General features: G+C 40.1%; 2 protein-coding genes across 2 annotated transcripts in view; both read right to left on the bottom strand.

Moving 5' to 3' along the window:
- tead1a (TEA domain family member 1a) overlaps positions 1–7,207 on the bottom strand; it is a 33,603-nt gene extending 26,396 nt beyond the window's left edge. Inside the window, exons 1-2 of the mRNA XM_030771801.1 lie at positions 7,120–7,207; positions 6,564–6,678 (exon numbers count right to left, since the gene is read on the bottom strand). The gene's annotated coding sequence lies outside the window, so the exon portion shown is untranslated. The remainder of the gene's footprint in view (positions 1–6,563; positions 6,679–7,119) is intronic.
- A 4,190-nt stretch (positions 7,208–11,397) lies between these two features.
- On the bottom strand, positions 11,398–23,354 carry parvaa (parvin, alpha a). Its single transcript, XM_030772796.1, has 13 exons — positions 23,163–23,354; positions 18,989–19,078; positions 18,806–18,876; positions 18,569–18,671; positions 18,331–18,471; positions 17,594–17,709; positions 16,962–17,020; positions 15,928–15,947; positions 15,722–15,783; positions 15,542–15,610; positions 15,187–15,288; positions 13,908–13,980; positions 11,398–12,451 (listed from the first exon to the last, which is right to left on the bottom strand). Exons 1-13 carry the CDS (start codon positions 23,296–23,298, stop codon positions 12,375–12,377), a joined length of 1,119 nt encoding a protein of 372 aa, XP_030628656.1. The 5' UTR covers positions 23,299–23,354; the 3' UTR covers positions 11,398–12,374.
- Positions 23,355–23,688: the final 334 nt, after the last annotated feature.

Genomic DNA, 23,688 nt, shown 5'->3' with positions numbered 1-23,688 from the left:
GTGTAAACTGATGAAACACTAAAGTGCATCTGTGCATAATGGTGTAATAAAATAAAAACAAACAAACAAACAAAAAAAACCATAGAAAATTCTCTAAAACTCTATACTGTAGCTGAGCCTGGGGGCTGGTTCAGCACCTGTGCGTACATTAAACCTAATTACAGAATACAGAATTACAGCGGAAGGCATTTTCCTAACCATGCCCTTAAGTCAAACGGTTCAAAACTAACTAGAAAAAAAGGTATGAATAAAAATGTTGTGTAAGACTGTCAGCAGAATTACTGAAAAGTTTAAATTAATCAGAAAACAGAGGTAAGCCTGGCAGGTGAAGTAAGCAAGTGCATCCTGCCAACTGGGAAAATACCCCCCCAGCTACAACTTGTCAGTCATAGAACTTGGTGATTATTGACGGTAACCATGTCTCCAAATCTAATCCAGAATTAGGTGCCATTTCCATGTCAACAGGTTATTTGGAAATGCTGTCTTTTACTGTGACCGTCCAGCTAAAGTAAGCATCTGGAGTACACTCAGTGGCGATGGTTTTTAAACTGGAACTGTGTGATTTGATCAGATAAGATTAGACAAAGCTCTTTCAGCACACACAACACTGGAGTGTTTATCGAGCTTACCTCAGATTTACTTTGATTTACATATGTAGAGGGCAGTTGGTCTGATGCTAAAAACAGGTAGTCCCAGGAATTATGACTCATGGTTGTTATGGTTGTTTGGTGTGTCGTTCTAGTTTACTTCACTCAATCATTAATACTTTTAAAGAAAGTACCATGTAAATAGTATCATTTATTTCTAACTCTTCTCTGCCATGGTTGCCCTTTGTTTCACAACTGACTGTACTTTTAATACAAGTAAACCAGTCACTCCTGCCATACTAAACAGGCTGTGATTGTATGTGATACAATGAACAATCTCTTTGTGGTGTTTTAAGTTTGGTTATTTAACCACTTTCCTTTGACAGTGTCCAGACTTAGTTGGCAAAGGTTCTACACAAGGTCCACTTCCTTGACGTATTGTGAAACAACCCAGGAGCAGGCCAACTTCCTGTAGGTATTGTGCTCTTGATTTAATCTGTAAGTACTCTACAGGCTCCATTCTTCTGTGGGTGGCCTTTCTTTCTTTTTCTTTTTTTCTTTTTTGCAGAATCAGTCCTTACTATTATCATTCCATCTTCCTGGTGTGCCTTTCTTCCTTTGCGGTCAGCTACCCGAACCTCCTCCAGGAAATGGAGTGGACAACCTGTTCAAACAAGTGTGAACTCGGAAGAGGCACGGCCAATATTTGCTTGTGACCTTCTCTGGCCAGTCATCAGGGGTCACGTACTTGGTGTAAAAGGATGTAATGAACCTTGGCTACCTCCCTTTTTACTCCAGGTACCTGTAAGGACTTCCTCCAAAATTGAATCACCTTAAGAGAAAAAAAGCGCTCAAATTCACTGACAAAAACATTATCTAGAGTGATGGAAGCATCTTGTTTATCCTCACACTAACGTTAAAGAAAATGAAAAGATGCCCTTCGTCATCTTGTTCATCACAGAGATGACATATAAAACTCATTCATTGATGAACATTATTTTTGGGAGAGAATTTTGTTTAAAAAAAAAAAGGAGGGGCAGATGGGAGGTGAGCTCTACTCCTACTGCAATACAAAATATACAATGCTCTGTTCTGTGACAACGGCATCAATTTTCTGGAAGTCACATGCTTGATGTTGCGACACAGAATAAACTTTCATCTCTGAATAAATTCACTACATGCCCCTCATTAATGGACATCCAGTGAACTCTCAAGCAAATTTCAGCATTTACTCAAAAGATTTTGAGTTCTTTCCACATCCAGTTCTCTTCTGACTCATGTACTTTAAAAAAAAAAAGAAGAAGAAGAAAGAAAAAAATTAGGCCCAAAGCAGAGAATTGTGATGTTTTCAGAATACTAATGTATTGCAAAGCACTGCTTATCTGATTATTTTTTACTTGACTTGAGAGAACTTGGAAATGACAATGCTGTGGGTAACATTTAACTTCATATTTCTACTTTCCCAAGTCAGTGTAGTCATGGCTGCTTTCACAGCATATTGTGTTACCACACAGTTTCACCAAATGACATGGTTTTTGGTCATGACTAGCTCAGTGAGGACAATGTCCTTAGAACAGGATAGGAAAGGAGTTCTGGGTTTCCTCCTGTTCTCTAGAACCGTGAGTATGAGGTTTGTTTTATTTCAGGAACTGACTCATCTAATGACTCTTAGATTATATGTCGACTCTGTTAAGTCTACAGCTTTAAGGCTTTTTGTGTTTTATTCAGCACTAAGAAATAACAAAGGGGAAAAGAAAAAAAACACAAGAGTTTAAAAACTTTAGACGTCCCTTTTATCTCAGTCGTTCGTAATGAAACTTAACATCTGACCAAGGTAAATCTCACCACACTGAAATGTGAGGGTTAAAGCAGCCTCTTTAGTTTCACTTACAATAGGAAAAGCCATGTAATTACAGCCACAATTCAAAATCTGTCTGCTTCAAAAAACATATACAAAGAGTTGACCAGCTGAATACCAAACTATGACGTGCAGATATGCTCTCAGGAGAACTTGAAGGTTAAAACAGACACTGACTGACTGTAGCACTTGGCTTAGCATGAACTCATACAGGTCCTACAGGAGTTACTGTGATACAGTTGACTTTGTGTAAGGCACAACATCCAAACTACATACCTGCCCCCCCCCCCCCCCCCATCAGCTAAAGTATTTTGACTTGTTTCAGATTCAACTCCATATGATTGTTGGAGAGTCTTTGACAACATAAAAAACTGAGAACACCACAGCAGTGGTGAATGCGAGGCCAGATGCTAAAGCCACACAGTTGAGTAAGAAGTGAGCGAAAACCAGAGGCAGTGGTTTTAATATGGTACAGACTCATACATAAAAAAAATCAGTAACCCTGTCTGAGATTTCATTCCCCCCCCCCTTTCTTTTTGTTTTGTTTCTGTTCAGGGGCTAAGTTGGTAGGGCTGTGATAACGACAGCTGAAAACGCCATGGAGCGGGACTGAGCCCAAAAGCGGGTTCTTTTGTGACGTCGGGTTTACCTCGGGCCACAGGGCAGGGCCTCCTGCAGCCCGGCCACTGAGGCCAGTCATTGTTCCAGCGTTGCCCAAACAAAGCCTGCCCCCCCGTAACCCCACTCCACACAAACCCACTGAGCCATTGTTACTATGACAAATGCTAACCCCAAATTTCATTACAAATGAATTTCTTTTTTTTTTTTGCCCCCCGTCCCCCTTCCCCCATTCCAGACTCCTGTTCCCCTCTTTTTAGTCTGCTGTGACGGCTCTAAAAAAAACAAAGTCCGATAGCTCTTTTGTTTACCTGTTGTTTTTCTGTTCTTCTATTCATATGAAGGCTTGTAACCCTTTATAGTATGGCTATATCTTGCAGAAGGGAAGAAAAGAGAATGATTTATGAATATGATTTATTGGCATATTTGTGGCAACCCCCCAGTCATTCTAGCTACTCCAGTGGAACAAGAGTGAAAAATAAGCTAATCTAAACAACATTTCTCTCCCAGGCTAGGGCTAAAACTCTATATGGTTTCCTGTATCAATATTTACCTTCAAGACTTGGATGAAAATGGAAAGCGTTGCAAGTCTTTCGGTCTGTTTGTATTCAGATAAAATGATAATTACTTTTTTTCCCTGGCTGTAGAGACAGGCACCTGTTGAGCTGACATCATAAGCTGATGTTGGAGACTGATAAAATTCACTGAATAATCATCCTGAGACAGGTCCTCTAACACTGACATTTCTCATAGGAAATTACTTCTTTTATTATGGATGAAGAAAATTGCTTTACTATGGACTTTTGCTTTCCTCTTAAAAGTGAATACAATTCCCCTTTTAGGCACTTCATCAAGGAGGATTAAGGCAAAAGCACTATAAACCATAGACAGCATATTTTATCAAGTCAAACACCACCTGTTATAGCAGAGGGTACCGAGATCCTTACCCCAACACGACTGCCGTTTATCATGAGTTGGAGCCAGTGTGTTTGTACTTTGAACATGACTATATGAGAATCTTGCTGTGTTGACGTTCAACCCCCCCACCCCCTCCTTGTTTTTTTTTATTTCTTCTTTGGGACAGTAAGGCCAACTCAAACCTGTCATGTTGTATTCTTGCTGACAAATCCCATGATATTATGGAGGTGGATTACTTTGGCTGCCCAGTTATGAGGGCTACTCTGTAATATGCTATGTCACAGAGTTACAGAAATACATGCCATATGGATTATAGTCCATTTTCAAGGCCCTTTATTCTGCGTTATGAGAACATCCAGTTATACTTGGGCGCCATTTTTTGTGAAACACCTGCCACACAATATTCAGTCAAATTCAGCAAACTATCGTTGGAAATGTGAAATCTTTGTTTGAAATCATTCCAGAAACAAAAGCATCCTTTGACCATGACACAAACAAACATGCATATCTGATAACATGTCTGATAACTACCTCTGGAAAAATAAACAAACAAATCAATTTAAAAAAACTCCCACAGTGTTCATAACATTACATTAAAAAAGCTTTTCACTTAATTGTATTCATGTTGAAAATACTGTAACAGTCACCCATTTGAATAAAAGAGAGAGAGAGAACTATTCACTCCCCCTTCTTTCTCTCTCTCTCTCCATACAAAGACATGAATACATAGGGACCTCCAGTGAAAACATTATAATAGCACTGATAAGCTAAATTAACAGATAGCATTGAGACACACAGAAGCCATATGGTGCCGTGACCACTGCTGCCTGTTGCTACCATAACAATGAACCAGCTACACAGTGAGTGGCAGAGCACAGTCAGACAATCGCTTGTTACTTAGAATTACCCCAGCAACTGAGCAAAAGCGCACATATGCACACACACGCACAGACACAAACACATACATTTGCATCTTTCACCCTACAGGTGTGTAAGGAGCACTAGACCAGATGTCGACATATGAATGGCCAGGCCTTGGTGATTCTGTCTCTACCACAGCACGAACAATAAAGCTCCCCCCATTCTCCCACAATCCTCTGCTCCCAGCTGTACCCCAGTGTACCCCCCCAACACACACACACACACAGTTAAACTTTTACACCATGGTAACTGTTTTTCTTCTAATAAAGTATATGTGTAAAATCACAACAGGGGATCTGACAGTTTAAGCCAGAGAAAAAAACATTTGCATATTACAAGAGAATTAGGGATGTATAAAATTCACGCGAGTAAACAACATTACATGAACTGAAAAGAAGGAACGCCAAAGAAGGGTCAAATACAACGCAATGCCGATGTCCTGACAAATTTATCCTCTACGAATGAAAACCCTACCTGTTGTTTATGCCCATGCGCACGCATGCGGATAGGGTTAAGTTTAGGGCTGAGGGTGGGGTCAGGGTTGTGGTTAAGTGTTGTAAGTACTGTGGAAACAAACGCTGATGGGAAAGCTGAAAGTTGCTGAACAACTGGCTCAGCTCCGTTCAGAGCCAGTTGTGAGAATACATGGGAATACAACTTCGCAACATCAACAACGTATTACGCTTTCTCTTTGTAAAAGGATTACAAGGCACATCTATTTTGTTAAAAAAAAATGCCGTTCCTACTGCAGACAGTCAACACGCAATATCAGTGAGACATAGTAGGTAATGGCTGGATATCTCGCGAAAGATGTCCCGAAATCCTAACAACTCTTTTCACTATTGTCGTGAGGTGCCTCAAAAACAGTTGAATTGTTTGTGGTGTACAGTATTGCCGGTGTGTTGTTATTTCTGTCACATATGCTAGGCTATTTGCCTGGTCAAGATGTAAGCAAAAACAAACAAAAAATGTAGCGGATACATATTGTGTAACGGGAAGAGCAAGGTTTAAAAAATAGGTCCAATGAACACTCTAATCTTGATAACTTTCAAAATATGTCGAGGTGAACTCGATATTTTTTTTTCAAATTAGACTATCGTTACATATCAATCAAAATGTTTCCATGGATTCATGTGAATTACACTCTAGAATAAAATATCTCTTTGCTTACACTTACATCGTGCATTGTCCTCATAAACAAAGTGCATTTTTAAGCACACTGAAAAGTGATTCAACAAAACTCATCCAACATCCAAAAATCTCACGTAAAGCGAAGCTAAAATCTAAACTAACATCTATACTGCGAGTTTACAAACATGAAACCTCTTTGAAAAAATGTATCTAGGCTCATTTGGGCCAGTGAGTAAATCATTAACGAGACCTCCGTCCGCAGCGTGGACTTTCTCCTACTTAATAAACGCGCTTATTACCTAAATGTTCTTCGTGAACTTAGAACAATGTTTTGGCTTTACTCTGACTTCGATTCCTTCAGGCTTACTGTGGGGAGGTAGGCCACACCAAATTATCTAACAAATACAACTGAGGTCAGCAGATTTCAATGTTCAAGGATACTCAAAGACTTAAATCCGTTTTGAAACATGGAGTGGGAAAGTAAAACTAAGAGAAACGCTCATTCAAAGAATTCCAGAGAGTGAACTTACTGCGTGGAATTTAAATGACACAACTGAGGAGAAACGTGTATCCTGCTGGTGCAACAAGTCCTCTCAAAATGATGTTTTGGCTCCGGGAGAGATAAAATCTTCTCTGTTGTTCCGGCTGTGGCAACGAGAAGGAAGGAAAGCGACGACAAAGGATGACAAAGTCATTCTAAGTACAAACATAGCTCAACATTATCTATCGCGCTCACGAGCTGTGCTCAATGAGGCTTTACACACTTCTCAGAAATGAAAAGAGAGAGGGAAAAAGATCCGTGGTGGACTAAAATCAATTGTCAATTGTCCTCTACGTGGAACAGCCTCCTGGGAGAGGTAGAGACCGGAGTCGGCAGATGTCCATTCGCTCATCGAAAAAGTATAAATGTAGCGGATTTGATCTTTTTAAATACTACCATCATCCAAAAGCCCCACGAAGCATTTTATCATAATATATCGTATGGTTTATTCGTTTAGACTGATAAAAAAGATTTTTGGGGGGGTTAAAGACGAACAAGCGTCACAATAACTTCTGATAGCCTGCAACTAAGAATAAAAAACTTACCTCAAACACCTCAGTTTAATTCCCTGTGCTTTCCACTACCTAATTAATCTCAGTGGGCAAAGTACGTTTTTCTTTTTTTGCAACTGGCTACTTTTTTACAGGCCCAATTAGTGTGAGAACGTGGATTTGCAGCGTATCTACAACGATGTGAAGTATGCGCGGAATGAGGGCAGGAATGAAATGAACGCAAAGATTGAGTTTGCGTTAGGGCGGAGCTCCATCGGCGTCATCGCTGGCGCTCCGTAGCCAGCGTGTGGGAGGGACAGCAGCTATGGAAGACCTGGGTAGGGATGCGCTACTAAAACGAATGGGAACCACGAAACATGTGAAGTATTTCAAAGAACATTTTCTGAACAAACAGTCTCTTTTTCGTAATACTGCAACAATTAGTGTAATCCCTCGTGTGGTGACACCATACGTTCTCACATTCATAAAGTTGTGGGTTACTGAGACGGTTTCTTTTTTCCCCTTCTGAACTTCTCAGTTTTAACAGCTGTTCATTTAATATAGGTGATCGAGTAAAATAGAATTGCTATATATGCATAATATTAAAGGGTTTTCCAAGATGACTGGACTGTTAGTTCAGCTAGAACTAACAGTATATCTGCTTTATGGTAAAACCCAGTATGGACCGATGTTGGTTATGTGTTTTGTTAGAAATAATCAGAAAAAAAATCGGAATGCCAGGTAGGCTACAGATGTTACGGCGTGTGGAAATAGCCCACACGAAAAATAGCCCACGAAAAAACTAAAGACAATCCAGCAGACTCTTGCTTCTACTCCTATATTTTCACCAGACCGTCGCTTCAGTTCTGTTCAAGCGTCTGAGCTTCGGCACTTGTTCACATCCAGGGTTTATCTGAATGGCTGTTTCTGAGACAAGCCCTCCTAGAAAGGTGTTGTGGGTGAGCGATTGATTCCTGCATCGTTTGAAAGGGCGAGTAAGCCCTCCATTTGCGAATGGTTGCCATCTTCTGGCCAGAGAAGAGCAAAGCGGGGGAGGGGGCGAACAGAATGACAGAAGATGATACAGCAATGTTCTACATAAAAATGCTTTCAGGTCATCGCCAATGGAGCCTCTGGGATTTAGAAATTCATTTTAGCCCAACATTGACCGATGTTCATCTCCGGCATCTTTTCTTTCCCAGCAACACAAATTCACTTATACTTTATTTTATTCTATTAAAAAGAATTGCCATCATGCCCAAGGGTCAGTTGGGGCGAATGTATGTAAAAAAGACTGTTCTATTCGTCGTAACGGCTAATGGTATATTCTTGTTATTTCCAATGACGCAGATCATCAATATGGCATATATGTGGCACATTATATTATTTAATTTTCAAAAACCCTGTCCAGGTTTTACCCCCGTTTGCTATTTCCAATGACGCAGATCATCAATATGGCATATATGTGGAACATTATATTATTTAATTTTCAAAAACCCTGTCCAGGTTACCCCCGTTTGCTTCATTAGTTGAAAAAATATAGGAGTGTATGTATGTGTGAACACATACAGATACGCACACACATATCTTTCCAGGTTTTGAACACTAATGAAATGAAAGTTTTGTGTTGTTTACTGCCATGGACACTTGGAATGCTCTTAAACGGTTGTCTATTCCCGTCCATTTACAAGCTGAGAGAGAGAGAGAGAGAGAGAAAATAACCGAATCCAAGACCTGTGCTCTTGACAGCAGAGGGATGGTAAAATGTTCATAGAGCCGCATAAAAACCTTGGAAAATTAATACACAGGCCTATACTGAGCGAGTAACCGTCAGAGGTTTGTAATTAAAAGGCCACATAACCAGCTCTACAGAATGACCATGGAGACAGCTTATTAGCTCGTTTTTAGTGCATGTGTAGAGAAAATAGAATGTGTTGTGTGAAGGGTGCTTCGGATGACCATTAAGAGATCTGTTCATGTTCGATTTTTTTTATATTGCGGGCTCGAAACGAACATTTTCATAAACAACAAACTCCGAGAGGTTTATCAGAGCTGACATTTTTTTACATGTCGTTATGAATAAGACTAGAAAAGTCATTAGCAAACGGTGTGGAGGGGAAAATCGGTATCTTACGTCAGGACAGACTTGTTCATTTACATGAGAGGCCAAGATTTGAAATGAAATCCAAACTCTCTGTAACTATTGAACAATAAAAATAATCATTACATCTCTTAAAATGCTCTATTCCTACCTCACATTGCTTCAGCAAAGATAACTAAACATGATTAAATGCCACTGAACATATTCCTAAGGACAAATGACAATGCCTGGATTCAATCTCCTGGTATTGGAAGGATGAAACTGATACCAGTAAATTTAATACAAAATATCTGAAGAGACAGACACAGACAGAAACATAATAAAAAGACCACAAAACTACTTTTCAGTCTTTATTGTGCAAAATGTTCCTGGGGATGGGGTTGAGGAGAATCAGTATGACAGGAAAAGACCATACTGACTAGGGGAATATTTCATATTTTAAGATCCTTGCTTGTGAAAACTCTACTCAGCACAGGTCTGTTGTGCAGTGTTTGATGTTGTGACTGACTGAAATTTTCTCTGACTTTGATGTTTTCCAGTGGACTTCCAGGTGTTAAGTCACTCTGAAAATCCTTTCACTTGAAGGTGGAAGAACTGGCTAATCAATGGGCCTCTCTGGAGAGAAAAAAACTGGGGTTGCCAAGGGGAGATGGAACTCTTCATCTCTTGCTTGTCCTCAGGATGGCAAGGTCATCTTTTTACCACATTCCCTTCTCTCATGGGTCTAACTCCACTCCCTCCATTGCTTTGTCTGTCCTCTACTTTTTCATATTAGGCATATTAGCCATGTGGATTTTGGATGGCTTGCAAGCTTTAAGTGGAGATGAGCAGAGGAAGAATGAGAGAGAGAGAGAGAGAGAGAGAGAGAGAGAGAGAATGTGTGTATGTGAAACAGAGAGGGAATGAGAGGTAGAGAGAGAGGTGGAGAAAAGACAGGTTTGGGTAATTGCGAACTAATGGTGACAATGTTTCAGTTCAGCACAGGAGAGTCACTTAGTCCTTTTTTTGTAATTTTCTCTCTGAAACAGAGAGACAGATGGAGCACACATGCACTCTGAGCTTTCAATAACCAAAATGTAATAGGCAGGCAGAATGTACGAGAGCACAATGACTTATCACATCCCATTTACACATGCTCATTCAGACAGCTTCATTTTAACAGAGGATTCTGACAGATTACATAGTCTCTTTGTTTCACTCCACACACCATTGTATTAGGAAAACCACCACAGTAAAACTAGGCACTACGAATGTGACAGATTTCCAATGAAATGCAACTACGCGCTGTCAGTGAGGAGAGGAGGGAAAAAAAAGACATAAACATTTTGATTTCAAATAGCAAATGCCAACATTTCAGTTTATTTGATTTTACTGATCTGGAGTCAGTCATAATAAGCTTGTATGAGTAAACCACACAATAAAGACTGATTACCAGTCTTAACAATGTAGTAACTGCCAAGATAACTAATGCCAATTTTTTTCCTCTTTTCACTCTTAAATACTAAGACTGATTTTAAATGTCATGAAAACAAAAAGAAACAAAAACAACCTTCTCTTCAAAAAGCTGACAATTAGGCTTTGACATCTTACATGGTTCAATAAAAATTCAGTTAGAAAAGAAAACATGCTTTCTGCAAATTTTCTATATTCTTTTTTTATTTTTTTAAAATAATGAATTCCAAAGGTTGAAGTTAACCATACTTTAGGTGCATTATGATATGATTATGAGGTTTGATGTCTGCTGTGTCACATTTTTAAGTTACAGTGTGTACACTCCTGTGTCACTACTTAACATAAACACTGTATGTTAAAGTGTGCATTGAATATACAATAAATAGATGATATATTAATGTGCTGACAAAGCCTCTCATTTTGTTTTAAAAAATGTTTTGGTTCTAATGTCACTGCTAAGCATGAGAGGCCAACAAACCATTTGTCTTTACCAGCAGATCAGAGATTGTATGTAAATCGTAGGTATATACTGAAAAGATTCTTTTATGTTATTATTAATATTTAGCTGCCTGGTTACCCCAACAGTATTCTCATAATTTGTAGTGAGCGTACGTTTCCCTGTTTTCTACACTATTCTGACACAGGGAAGAAACCTGGTCTTTTCAGGGACATATTCTCCACTCAATAAAACTTCAGTCAAAACAAAGCACTCGAAAACCATGTCATCCAGCCTGAAGCAAGAGCAGCAGCAGTGATACAAGTCCAGTGACATCAGCAAGGACAGATCATTCAGACTTACTTTATTATTGCCTCAACATTTTTTTTGATACATTTTTTTTCCCTGTGTGTGACAAACAACGCATTTAAGACAACTTTTACACAAACAGCTCGGTTCATATCACCTTTTCATTTTCCAATGATTAATTAAGCTGCTATTTGTGATTAATTAAAAAATACTCCATTCAATACTCTTCTTTGTTAGACTCTTGTAATTATCACAACATAGCATTATATATTTATAGTTTATCATCAACTGTGGAAGATATAAACAATTATGCCATATAATAGATCTCTCGTAGTTCAAAGGAGGGAAAAAAACCCTGACAGAAATACATGGAACTTCATAGATACAGTACAAAAACACTGTCCTACACTGCTCTAAAAAGAGGTGGAATTTTTCTTACATTTGCAGATCAAAAAAAAAACAGTGTACAATAGCAAGTAGAGGCTGAACTGTTGCTAATATCTTGCCTCACGTGGTCCATTCTGTTTCAAATTCATTTGAATGACTAATAACTTTTATTAACACTCCACTGTAGTGTATTATCCTACAGTCAAAAAGTGTAATCATATTTCAGTTCATAAACTCAAAAAAATAACCAACCACTTCTTTTATCATTTATTCTATTTACGTAGTGTATGACGTACTCCCTCCAAAAACATATTGTTCATATGATTTTTGGTGAACTTGTATTCAAATAGGCTTTAGAATGAGCACAAAAAGCCAAAAAAAAATCAAAAAGAAAAAAGGTGTTTCAGTCCATAAAAACCTGTGGCCTTGTGAACGAACAGCACACTCTCCTCAGTGGTTTTCAAAATAACAGATAAAAAAAGGTGATGTGTAAAATGGCGTGCAACCAAGTGGTGGGAGTGTTCAACGAAAAATATGCTCAGCGCTTTCAATAAAAAGCCCAAAAACAGTGAAGAAAAAAAAAAATTGGTCACCTTTAAATGTCCCTAAACCTTGCTCATTCTCTTACTCGACATGTCTGTATCTGGTAAAGAGGTTGTAGAGAACTCGCAGTGTTGATTTTAGGTCGCAATTCACAATATCTGAAAAGAGGGAGAGAGGGAGAGAGAGAGAGAGTAACCAAGATAAAAAGAATAATTACTCCATAATCAGACAAAGTCAACATGCAAGAGCTAAATAAAAATGCTGTTTGAGTGAGTTATGAAAGGCCATGTTGCTTCTTGTGTGTGGAATATGACTAACATGTGAAGAGCGAACTTAAACAAAGTGCAGAAACTACACTCTTTCTCTTTCAAAAAAAAAAAGTGTTAGGACAGACACATGAGAAAAGATCAGAGATGTTCATGAGAGAGTGTCAAACATATCATGACAATGTAGATATTTATGTTCAGTTGCTGAAGAGCACTTCATACACACAGACACAATACAATGTAGAGAAACAGCTCAGTGAAACACAAAGACCAAAAGCACATTTCATCAGAAACATACACACGCGCGCGCGCACACACACACACACACAGAGTTCTTTTTTTTTAATGCTCTTTTGAAAAAAAAGAGAAAGTCTCATGTAACAGTGTGTAAACATTGTGTAGACAGACTGATACACTGACAGGATGCATGGTTCAAGAACATTTCAGTTAAACACCTTCATCTCTCAACCATCCACAGGAGGCAAAGCAATGAAACCAGAGAGAAACAGGAAGACTGGAATAGCCATTTATTCTAAAATGTCCTTTCTCTCTCTCTCTCATTCTTGTTTTTCTTTCACTGTAGAAACTTAAGAGTTTAATGTGAATGTGAGTATGTTCCTCCTGCCTCAGTGAGGGAGTCAAAGTGTGTGGCAAAGCACTGTTATCCAAATCCGACAGGGGCTGCCAAACCAGAGTAGAACCTGCTTTTCTCATTAAATCAACCCATCTTAATGCTGGTTCCAAACTTCATTTAGGACAGAGTCAATCATTCATTGTCTTAAAACTTACACACACACACACACGCGCACACAGAAAAACATCCTAAGATGGATCTAATTTTTTCTAGAGTATTCTGTCTCCTTGCTTCCTACTGAAGACTACTCAAATTCCTTAACAGCTACTCAAACCTAAATGTTAAGGACTCTGGTGTCTTCCATGGGAGGATAGGTTCCACCCTTTTGAGTCTTGGTTCTTCTCAAGGTTCCTTTTTGACATCAGCTAAAGGATTTTTTTTCCCCATGGAACTGTCACTTTTGGCTTGTTCACTGGTGGTCTTAGGACCAGTAAGGCTTAAAGCTGCTTTGTGCCAATGTCTTTTGTGAAAAATTTTATACAAACAGAATTGATTCTAATTGGACTTTCAGTGCCACCCATGACAAAAAAGCATTACTCATTACCCACTCAGATACACGTTGACTGGACGGACCCAATAAGATGAATGGGATGACTGGCCACACGAGATGACAGAAGGAATCGCTAGGCAGATTTATGAGTCCTGATGCTGTTATTGTTCGGACGTATTATTGATCTGTTTCACTTGTCAAAATGAAATTAAATAGAGTCTTACCCTCAGGCCTTGGTTTGGGCCTGTCCAAGCCACCGTCCTGCATCAGCTCAAAGGAGAAGGAGACGTTATGAACCTGTGAGAGAGAAACACCTGTGTCAGCCAATGCTCCAGCACAGAGATCTCTACTCCAGCACAGAGAGAGACACAACTACAATCATAAACATACAATAATATAAGACACGATAACGCAGTGGACTACGATATTAGAAATAAAGCATTCAGTTACGAACATTATAAATAGTTTTGTCCAGAACTTTCTATGAATAGGTCATAATAGGTTGAAATCCAGGAAGACTCAGTGTATGTTTTGGGGAATAGAGACTGTTTAGTTGGAAAGCAAGCAGACAGTAATATGCTTGTGTTAGCAAGTCTGCGATTCTGGCTTTGCTTCAAATGTATCCACAGAGCTTTTGTGAGCTGCTCCATTTGATTATGTAGATCAGCAGCTACATACAACAAGTCTGTCAGAAACCCGTATCAATAGATTCACCACTCTTCCTCTCTCTCTCTCACAAACACCAAAAGTTCAAAGGCAAACAACAGCCACGACAAAACCCGTAAACTGTTGACGTTACGCGAACAGCTCTCTAAACACTGTGTACAGAAAGGGAGAGTGATTTTGTAAGATAGCTTCACTGATTTTGAGTGTGTCTGTGCATGTGTGTATTTGTGTGTGTTTGAGCATGTGTTACTGTGATGGTGTTAATGTTCAGCATTTGGTGGATGTTGAAACAGATTACACTGGATCAGCAAGGATTGGGGAAATATGGAGAGCTTAATTAGTAGTCAGTGTGAATGTGTATGTGTGTGTGTGTGTGTGTGTATGAGAGAGAAAGAGAGAGAGAGAGAGAGAGGGAGAGAGAGAGAGAAATAGAGAGAAAAACAGACAGAGGGGGGAGGATTCCTTCAGGCAAAAGAGGATATGGCTCGCCTACAGCAGCTGTCCCTGTGAGACCCATCTCTCTCTCTCTCTCTCTTTCTCTTTCTCTCTGTCTGTTTCTCTCCCTTTCTCTTTCTTTCTCCCTCTCTCATGCACATTAGTGTTAATCTCCCGGCCACTTATCCATTTCCTGTGCAGAGGCAGATTACAGATGCAGCCTAGAACATGCCCATTTGGCTGGGGACTGCCTGCTGGAAGGGACCCAGGTGAGAGCAGGCGTTTGGCTCAGACTGTCCTTATGTGGAGCAGACTGAGGGCAGCAAGCCTCGGCAAGAAGCTGACAAACACTGCATTATCTTCCCATTCAGACACAGAGAGAAAAGGCTGTGAAAAATCTACCTTTTGGTCAAAGTTTTCTGGAGTGAGAAAGAAATTATAGAGCGGGATAAAGTAGCCCTCCAGTAGTCCCATCAGCAGAACCAGATACACTCCATCAGCAAACTGAAAACACATAAATACACACAGCCTTTACTCAGAATACTGTGACATACTTTGGCCTTTTTCTTTCTCTTTTTATTGAAAAAAAGACCAGAAACTGCACTATAAATAAAAGTCCTTCAAACAAGTATTTTTGCTTGAGTGAATATCAGAATTCACTCTATAATCATGTTTAAGATGAATATATATATTCATCTTAACACATACACATACACACACACACACACACACACACATATATATATATACAGAGTACCTGTGTGTCCAGCTCAGCCACTTCCAGGTTAAGTTTGTTCAAGTGTTTGTTGACAAAAGTGATGAGAGTCTGCAGGATATAAAAACAAAAACAAAAGTAATAAAAAAAATGCCCAGTTCAGCCTGTCTTGACAGCACAACGTATAGACACACAAAGACATGTGGAGTGAAATGTTTTTACCTTCTTCACTACGTTCAGTTTATCGGGAGCATGGTCAAACAAGGTGTCAAAAGCATCTCGTTCTGGGAAGTTACAAAAGCAGCGAGTTTACAGAACATGCCGCAAGGACAACATCGGAAAGCTGAAGTGTCACATTGATCAAAACAGTGACATCAAATGAAAATCTATGTCGCAACTAATTAAAAGCATTTCTTAAGAACACATACCATGCCTCCCAGACAAAGCCCTGGAGAACGAGAGAGAGAGAGGGAGAGAGAGAGAGTGAGAGTGAGAGAGAGGGAGAGAGAGAGGAGTTGAATACCTTACACGGCAACACCATCACTCTATCACTGTACTATCACTGTTTACACTGTACACAAGAGAATGCTAGATATACAAGATAAATATACAAAGGGTCAGGAGCTGTTACTCAGAGGCATATGGAGTTGTGACCATGGTTTAGATAGTGAATCTGGATTATAAGGTGAACATGGTTTAGATTGTGGCTGTGGCTTACATTGTGACCGTGGCTTAGATGGTGACCGTGGTTTAGACGGTGAATGTGGTTTAGATCGTGACCGTGATTTGTTTCAATGGTAACTGTGGTTTATATGGTGACCGTGGTTTATACGGTGACCGTGGTTTATACGGTGACCGTGGTTTAGATGGTGGAGATGCAGCCATGCGGTCAGAGGAAACAGGCCAGTGTTGGTCAGCGTGAAACAGGGGCAGTCCTCCCCATGGGCCCCTCCTCTGCTCTCTCTCATCTCATTCCTGCCAGCCACCAGCCTGGGCAGCAGCCCCTGTTTCTCATCATTTTCTAGGGTGTGTGTGTGTGTGTGTCTGACTCTCTCTCTCACACGAAAAAAAACACACTCCCCAGATGCCTTGTGCCTGTTGGACCACTCTGCCGACAGCTGTTTGTGTGTGTATGTGTGTTTGTTTGTGTATGTGTGTGTGTGTGTGTGTGTGTATGTGTGTGTATGGAATTTTTGGCTGGCTTAAAATTAGAGCATCTACTAAGAATTCAATGAGGTGCATATCGAAAAGGCCACAAAAAATGGTTCTCTCTACATACCATGTATTCCACACAGTAAACACAGACACAGAACAACGACACAAACTCCAGTTATCCCACTAGTATCTAGACATTTGGGATGAGACGTGTTGCAGTGACTCTGTTAGGAAAACACACAACCCTAAATGTGTGTGAGAGCTGATGAAAAACTGTGAAGGGTTGTTAGACCCAACCCTTACTTACTCAGTGTTCCCCGTAATCTCCTCCTGAACCTGTCGAGACTGGAGAATTCCGTCTCGTTTCTGCAAGGAGAGAGACAGAAAGAGAAAGAGAGAAAGCCCACAAAACACATAATGAAGTAATGAGTCAAAAAGCCAGCTAAAAGTGAGTGTGTGTGCGTGTGCGTGTGCGTGTGCATGTGTGTATGTGTGTGCATGTGCATGTGTGTATTGAGTGGTCTAACAGAACAGTCCTTCTTCATCTGCATTCCTTCACAGGTGCAGTCTCTGTGAGATCTCCAAAGGGAGGCTTGTATTTTACATTTTAAAGAAATGAAAATGGAAAGGAATGCAGCTGTAACCAGGGCATTTCTGACATTTTTTTTTATATCTGTTCCAGTCAGTTCTGCAAACACAAATAACTAACCTATTTTTTTTTGGAAACGTAACTTATGTGTCCACAAAAAAAAAAAAAAAAAAAAAATATCGAAACTAGTGTTCTACAGAATTAGGCTCAGAGCACCATGTTTGTTTAGATAAGAAACTGCTGTATAACCACACCATTTAAATACTGGTTACAGTATAACTTGATAGAGACTTCTAGAAGGTTGCAGGCCAAATATGATTAGTGTGCACATATGTAACGTCTGTCCTCACCTGAACCACCACCACCTGTATGGACACGTGATCTGGGAGCCTGATCGGTGCTCTGAAGTGTTGAGACAGGGCGACCAACAGGTGTAGAATAGCCACAATGCTCTTAGCATGGACCGCTAGCAAAGATAACCAGATACGGAACATCACTATTGATTCAAAAATCCATCAGTATAGAATTCTTTGCCCTTTTATTCTTACTAAGCCGTAATAACCACAGTCAGTGGCAGGATATGGGAAAGGCTGACTAAGTGAGGCCTTAGAAGATCTGAGATTTGGCATTTTGCTCCTGTTAATGCAAAATCAATAGGAGGAATAAATCTTTCTGGCCCATAAAACCTTGCAACCCAGGAGAGCAGGATTGAAAGCTCTCTGACGTCTGATTCTTCCTCTTGGAAGCATTGAATCCCTATAGTCAAATGATTGTTATATCACCTTTAAGTGTTTTTCTAGTCTTTTGAAAAGGAAATCCAAACAGAGCTCAGTGGAGGAGAAAAGAGAGAGAGAGAGAGAGAGACAGAATGAGAAAGAGAAAGAGTGGGAGGGTTCATTCATGTCTTTCATCTAACAGACATTGCTGTGTTACACAGCTATTTCTCTCTGAAGAACAGTGGCAAACGTCTACCGAGGCCAATGAAGAGCACTCAATAAACTATACATCATTCACTTCGCTTTTCTCACAAACAGATTCTTTTCGCTTGGAATTCTTCTGCTGAACGTGTTGATGGAAATTCACGTACAGTCTACATTCCATTTGATGCTCCTGGTGGAGAGTTTCAGAGCATCGTTGATCCTCTCCAACACGGTCTGAAGCTTTTGTTTTTGGGCAATTTCAGATTGGGTCACCTCTGCCACGTTAAGCTTCTCTCCCTCTAGTTTTTCTGAGATAATACCATAACAAAAAAGTGTCAGAGAACTATACTTCATGACCAATGCTTGAGAAAAGATGGAGAACAGAGAGATGATTCCAGCCCTCACCAAAGAGTTTCTGAAGAACCTGTCCGTCGTAAAGATCTTCAGCCAGGTCCTTCACAATGATTCTCTCTCCTACCAGTACGTCATTTATCCAGTCAATGAGAACCTGAGGTCGAGGGAATGAAAAATACGGACAAAAATATCTATTTGAGCTCAGACGTGAAGCGTTTTTCTAAAACACAATGGACAACATCATGAACTTTGAAGCTGATGGTTCCATTTGGCTCATTATACGTGTACCTTCATCAGCTCTTGTAATTTGCGGTCGTTCTTTGAATTAGGGTCTACCATTGTACGGACCTCATTTTCCTCTGTTGAGAAGGAGAGAGAGAAAGAGAGAGAGAATGCATATATCAAGGCTTTAGACGGTATTAAACTATGTATGAGAGAATTCCTCTGTTCCTATGGTGATGAAATGAATACCTAACAGGGTGTCCTCTGGGTGTACCTCAGAAGGTGTGGGGCTCATTGGGAGATTTATTGCGTTCATGCCTTCCTCCTGGAGCTCAGACACTTCAGAACAAATCAGAAATAAGGGTAAAAAGTGGAAAAAATTAAAACATTTATTTTCAAACAAAGTAACGCATTTCTGACAAAACTGCACAGCAATGTTTACACACACACACACACACACACACACACACACACACACACACACACATATCCAACTACAAGATTTGACAGTTGAAAGTTTGAAATGTCTGGTTAAAATGCCTGAACTCAGTCTTTGTCTGTATATATTGAGTGGTATGTTGGTGTAATGTTGTTCTGTAGTTTCCCTTTGTGATTTTGCATTGGACTCAATCAACTCAATGCACCAAAGAACACTGCTGGACAAACAGCTTACAGCTTTAATCGCTCTAAACTTTCTATGCCCTTTTTTATTTCATAAATGTTGGTATTTAAGGCTATCAGCTGATATCCCTTTAACCAAAACTGTCTTTTCTTCATCCATTTGGGGGGGGGGGGGGTCTCAGCTCCTGTGGGGTCTCAGCTCCTGTGGGGTCTCAGCATGCACATCAGCATGTCTGCATCTCAAGCAACGCCTGCAGGGAGGAGAACTTCCTGTGCTGGATTGTAAAACTCTCCCACAGAGGTTGACATCTTATTAATCAACACCATCTCCAAAACCTCTCCAAAGGCACACACGCATGCACGCACACACACACACACATGCACACACGCACACACACACCTCTTCACATGCGAAGTTCTTCACTGCCTCTCACTGAGCTGAGTGAAAAAAAAAGAAAAATCTTAAAGTATGATAATTACCTCTAACATCTTTCAGTTTATTAAAAAACTACAGCAACAAAGTAGTCTTCCAAAACATTCGAAGACTACTATTCCTCCACCTATTTGACATTTTTGTCATAATATAAAGAAGAAAATAAATAGTCAGACAGCAACCATCTGTAAACACAAGGTTAATGTGTTATAAAAATGACATTGTTGAATCTAGGCTCTCCTAAAACAGACGGTTGTTGTGAGATTCCCCTCTGTGAAGAATGTCTGGTATAGAGCTGTGGAAAAGGAAGCCCCACCTGGACAGAGTGCTCCACATCCCATCTCTCTCTCTCTCTCTCTCTCTCTGAGGTAGCAACATTCTCTGTATTTTCTCATGTCATTCCCTCTCCTTGCTCTGTCCAGCCACTGTCCTTTATCCCTCCAACACACACACAAACGCGCATGGACACGCGTGAACACACGCGCGCACACACATACGCTCGCGCACCAGTCCTCCTTCATTCTCCTTCTCTGCTCTGTCCAATCAAAAAACTTAATTCAAGAGGCCTTGCCCAGTCTCCATTCTATCTGATGTCACATGTCCATAAATGTCAGAGAGCTGGACAGACACAGGTATTAAATGTGCAGATGCCATCTGGGACAGGAGAGTCTCTCCTCAAAGCACAAGTCATAAGAACACCAGACGCCCTAGGTATTTCTCATGTCCTTTACCATGAGTGCACAGGGGAGGGGGACAGAGACACATATACACACACACAGGGTGGGGGAGGATGGTAGAGGTAAAAATAATAATAATAATAATAATAATAATAATAATAATAATAATAATAATAATAACAAGTTTATTTAGAGCCCAATCTCACTATTTATAGTCTCAAAAGGCTTTACATGTCTATAACAAAGTCAAATCAAAATGATATTATCCATAAGTTCGAGAACATAGATAAGTCTTTAGTCTGGTTTTAAAGGTATGGAGAGAGTTTGCCTCCCTGACTTCTGTAGGTAAACCATTCCAGAGGAAAGGAGAGCGGTAGGGAAAGGCTCTGTTGCCAGCAGACTTCTTTTTAACTCTTGGAACTAATAGTCCAGAATCTTGAGAGCGCAGGGTGCGAGGGGGGTTATTGGGTGTAATTAAGTCAGACAGGTAGGAAGGCGCAATGTAAAATTTTATATGTTAATAAGAGGACCTTAAAATCTGCCCTTGCATGAATTGGGAGCCAATGAAGGGAAGTCATGACAGGTGTAATGTGATCAAACTTCCTTGTTCTGGTCAGACTTCTGGCAGCAGCATTCTGGACCAGTTGAAGACTTTTGGTACTAGAGGGTACTAAAGAACATTGCAGTAATCGAGGTGAGGTGTGACGAATGCGTGAACAATGGTTTCTGCATCAGCCATACTTAGAAATGGCCTAATTTTAGCAATATTACAGAGGTAATAAAAGGCAGTTTTGGTTGTGTTTTTGATATGAGTGACGAATGAGAGATGAGAGTAAAAAATCACACCAAGGTTTTTAGCTGAAGAGTACTGAGAGATTGTCAAAATTTAGGGTAAAATCACTAAAAAGATGCTTATGCATATGGGGACCAATGACCAGCATTTCAGTCTTGCCTGCGTTAAGCATCAGGAAATTCGAAGACAGCCAACCTTTAATAGCACAAAGACACACCTCATGGTTAACAAATTCAGAGCGGTCATTGTCTTTGATAGGTAAGAAAATCTGAGTATCGTCAGCATAACAATGGAAGTTAATGTTGTAACTATGAATAATGTCACCCAAAGTAAATAGAGAATAGAAGAGGGCCAAGGACTGATCCCTGAGGAACACCATAGTTAAGCTCACAGTATTCAGAGGTCACATTATTATAGTGGACACACTGCTTTCTCTCAGAGAGATAAGATTTAAATCAAGAGAGCGCCATGCCACGAATGCCAATTTGATTTTCAAGGCGCTTTAACAATACAGTGTGATCGACCGTGTCAAATGCTGCACTCAGATCAAGCAGAGTAAGAATGGAAGTAGCACCAGCATCCATGGCTAATAAAACATTATTGGTTACTCTTGTAAGCACGGTTTCAGTAGAGTGAAAACACCTGAAGCCAGACTCAAATATTTCAAACAGACTGCTAGAGGACATATGGGCTATCAGCTGAGCAGCTACAATTTTTTCAAGTGGTGTGAGGACTCAGCTGCACTCTGCTCCATTCAGTTTTATGAGTGCTGATTGACACAGAGCAATCACAGGAGAAGTGCACCCTGGGAGCATGGTTAACTCTACAGAAACACTCCACTCTAATGGACAGCATACAGCTTAACTCTTCCAACTAATAGACATGGATAGGACAACAGTGGATACAGCACTACCACATCTCCACTGATGATACCTGCCAACAACTGGCAAAAAAGAAAAAAAAAATACAGTTGCATTTGTCATGCAAAAAATATGAAGAATGTGGAATTACTGTGCAGCTGCTCCAGTCTCCGCTGGCTCTTGCCTCATTCGTGAGTAATTACATTTAAGGGCGCGTACTCTAAGCCTGCCTTACATGGTTACAACAGAGCGTCTCGAGCAGACGCCGTCTCCGGGTATGTCTGCTGCTACTAGCCCAGAATGACTCTGGAAAATAAAACAACAAAAAAGACAAACAAGCAAAAAAAAAAAAACCCCGAATAGTTTCTCTTCCACCGGATTTGACAATCTGGATACAAAGCATTGGCGCTCGAGTCTTGGTATATGTAATCAGAATTAGATTTAATTTTCTAAAACCCAAATACTAGGCTGTGGCGAGCCACAAATATGGGTGGTAAAGGGTGTACCCAGTCACTCGCCACGTTCTTGGATTTTCCAAGTGGGAACAATAAAAAATATACATATATATAAACTGCACAGTTCGTGCAAAACTAGGCGTGGTCGTAGAGACTGTAACTTTTGCCTGAAGGGCACTATTTTCGGCAGATAACCAATGTAACGTATTCAAATAATGACTAATGGGACTTGAGGGCCGCACTGCGAAAAGAATCGTCACTTTTGAGATATTCCCCAAATGTTGTGTTGCATTACAGTGTGAATTATTGTATACAGAGAACCTTAATCGTGACAGATTGCAACACGCAATCTGACGAGAAGCCTACCGAAAATCCGAAAGAAACGTAAAGCGATGAATGATAATTTACATAGTTCAACGTTATCGGGAAATTTGGATAAATTTTGTTCAGTTGTAGACAGGGCATTAACAATTCCCTTCCTTCCCAACCGTGTTGAGTTTACAAAAGTTTGGCTACTTTGGTAAAAAGTACTGTTTCTGATTAAATTCTTATGTAAAGTTGTCATTTGGAGTAGTTGCAGCTACCTTCCTTTGCCTTTTTCCTTCTTGCCAAAGTCCCTCCAAGTTTTCCAAGAAACGAATCATCTTTCTTCCTTGAGGGCGGCGACTTTGGAGTTAGCGATTTGGGGGAAGACGGAGACTTCTGCGGAGAAGACGCCATCAGTCTAGAATATCTATACGAATACTACACGAAGTTTCTCTTAACTCTGAAGATAACTGATTTCTCTGTCAGGTTGGAAGGTCAGCAAAAACACCAGCGACGGAAACGGAATTCCAACTATGTGCCCTGCGCTCAGACGAAATTTCCCGTGAGGTTTTGCCTTCCTTGTTCTGTGATCCCACCCCTTTTCCAGAGCGAGATTCACTTGGAATCAGTTCAGGGACTGACCCAAGTGATCTGCTGGGCAGACAGCGACACAACATCCACCGCTACACTCGAATAGCTCATTTGGTAACATTTTACGGAATTATTTATTAAGCTTGTAAAATGTTGGAAAATGTTTAAAAATCAATTTAAACAGAATTATTACTTATATTAATTTTACTTCAA

The sequence above is a fragment of the Chanos chanos genome, chromosome 1, assembly GCF_902362185.1.
Source record: "Chanos chanos chromosome 1, fChaCha1.1, whole genome shotgun sequence".
Taxonomy (NCBI): Eukaryota; Metazoa; Chordata; class Actinopteri; order Gonorynchiformes; family Chanidae; genus Chanos; species Chanos chanos.
The sequence above is the reverse complement of the archived record's forward strand: the minus strand, read 5'-3'. Positions and strand labels throughout refer to the sequence as shown.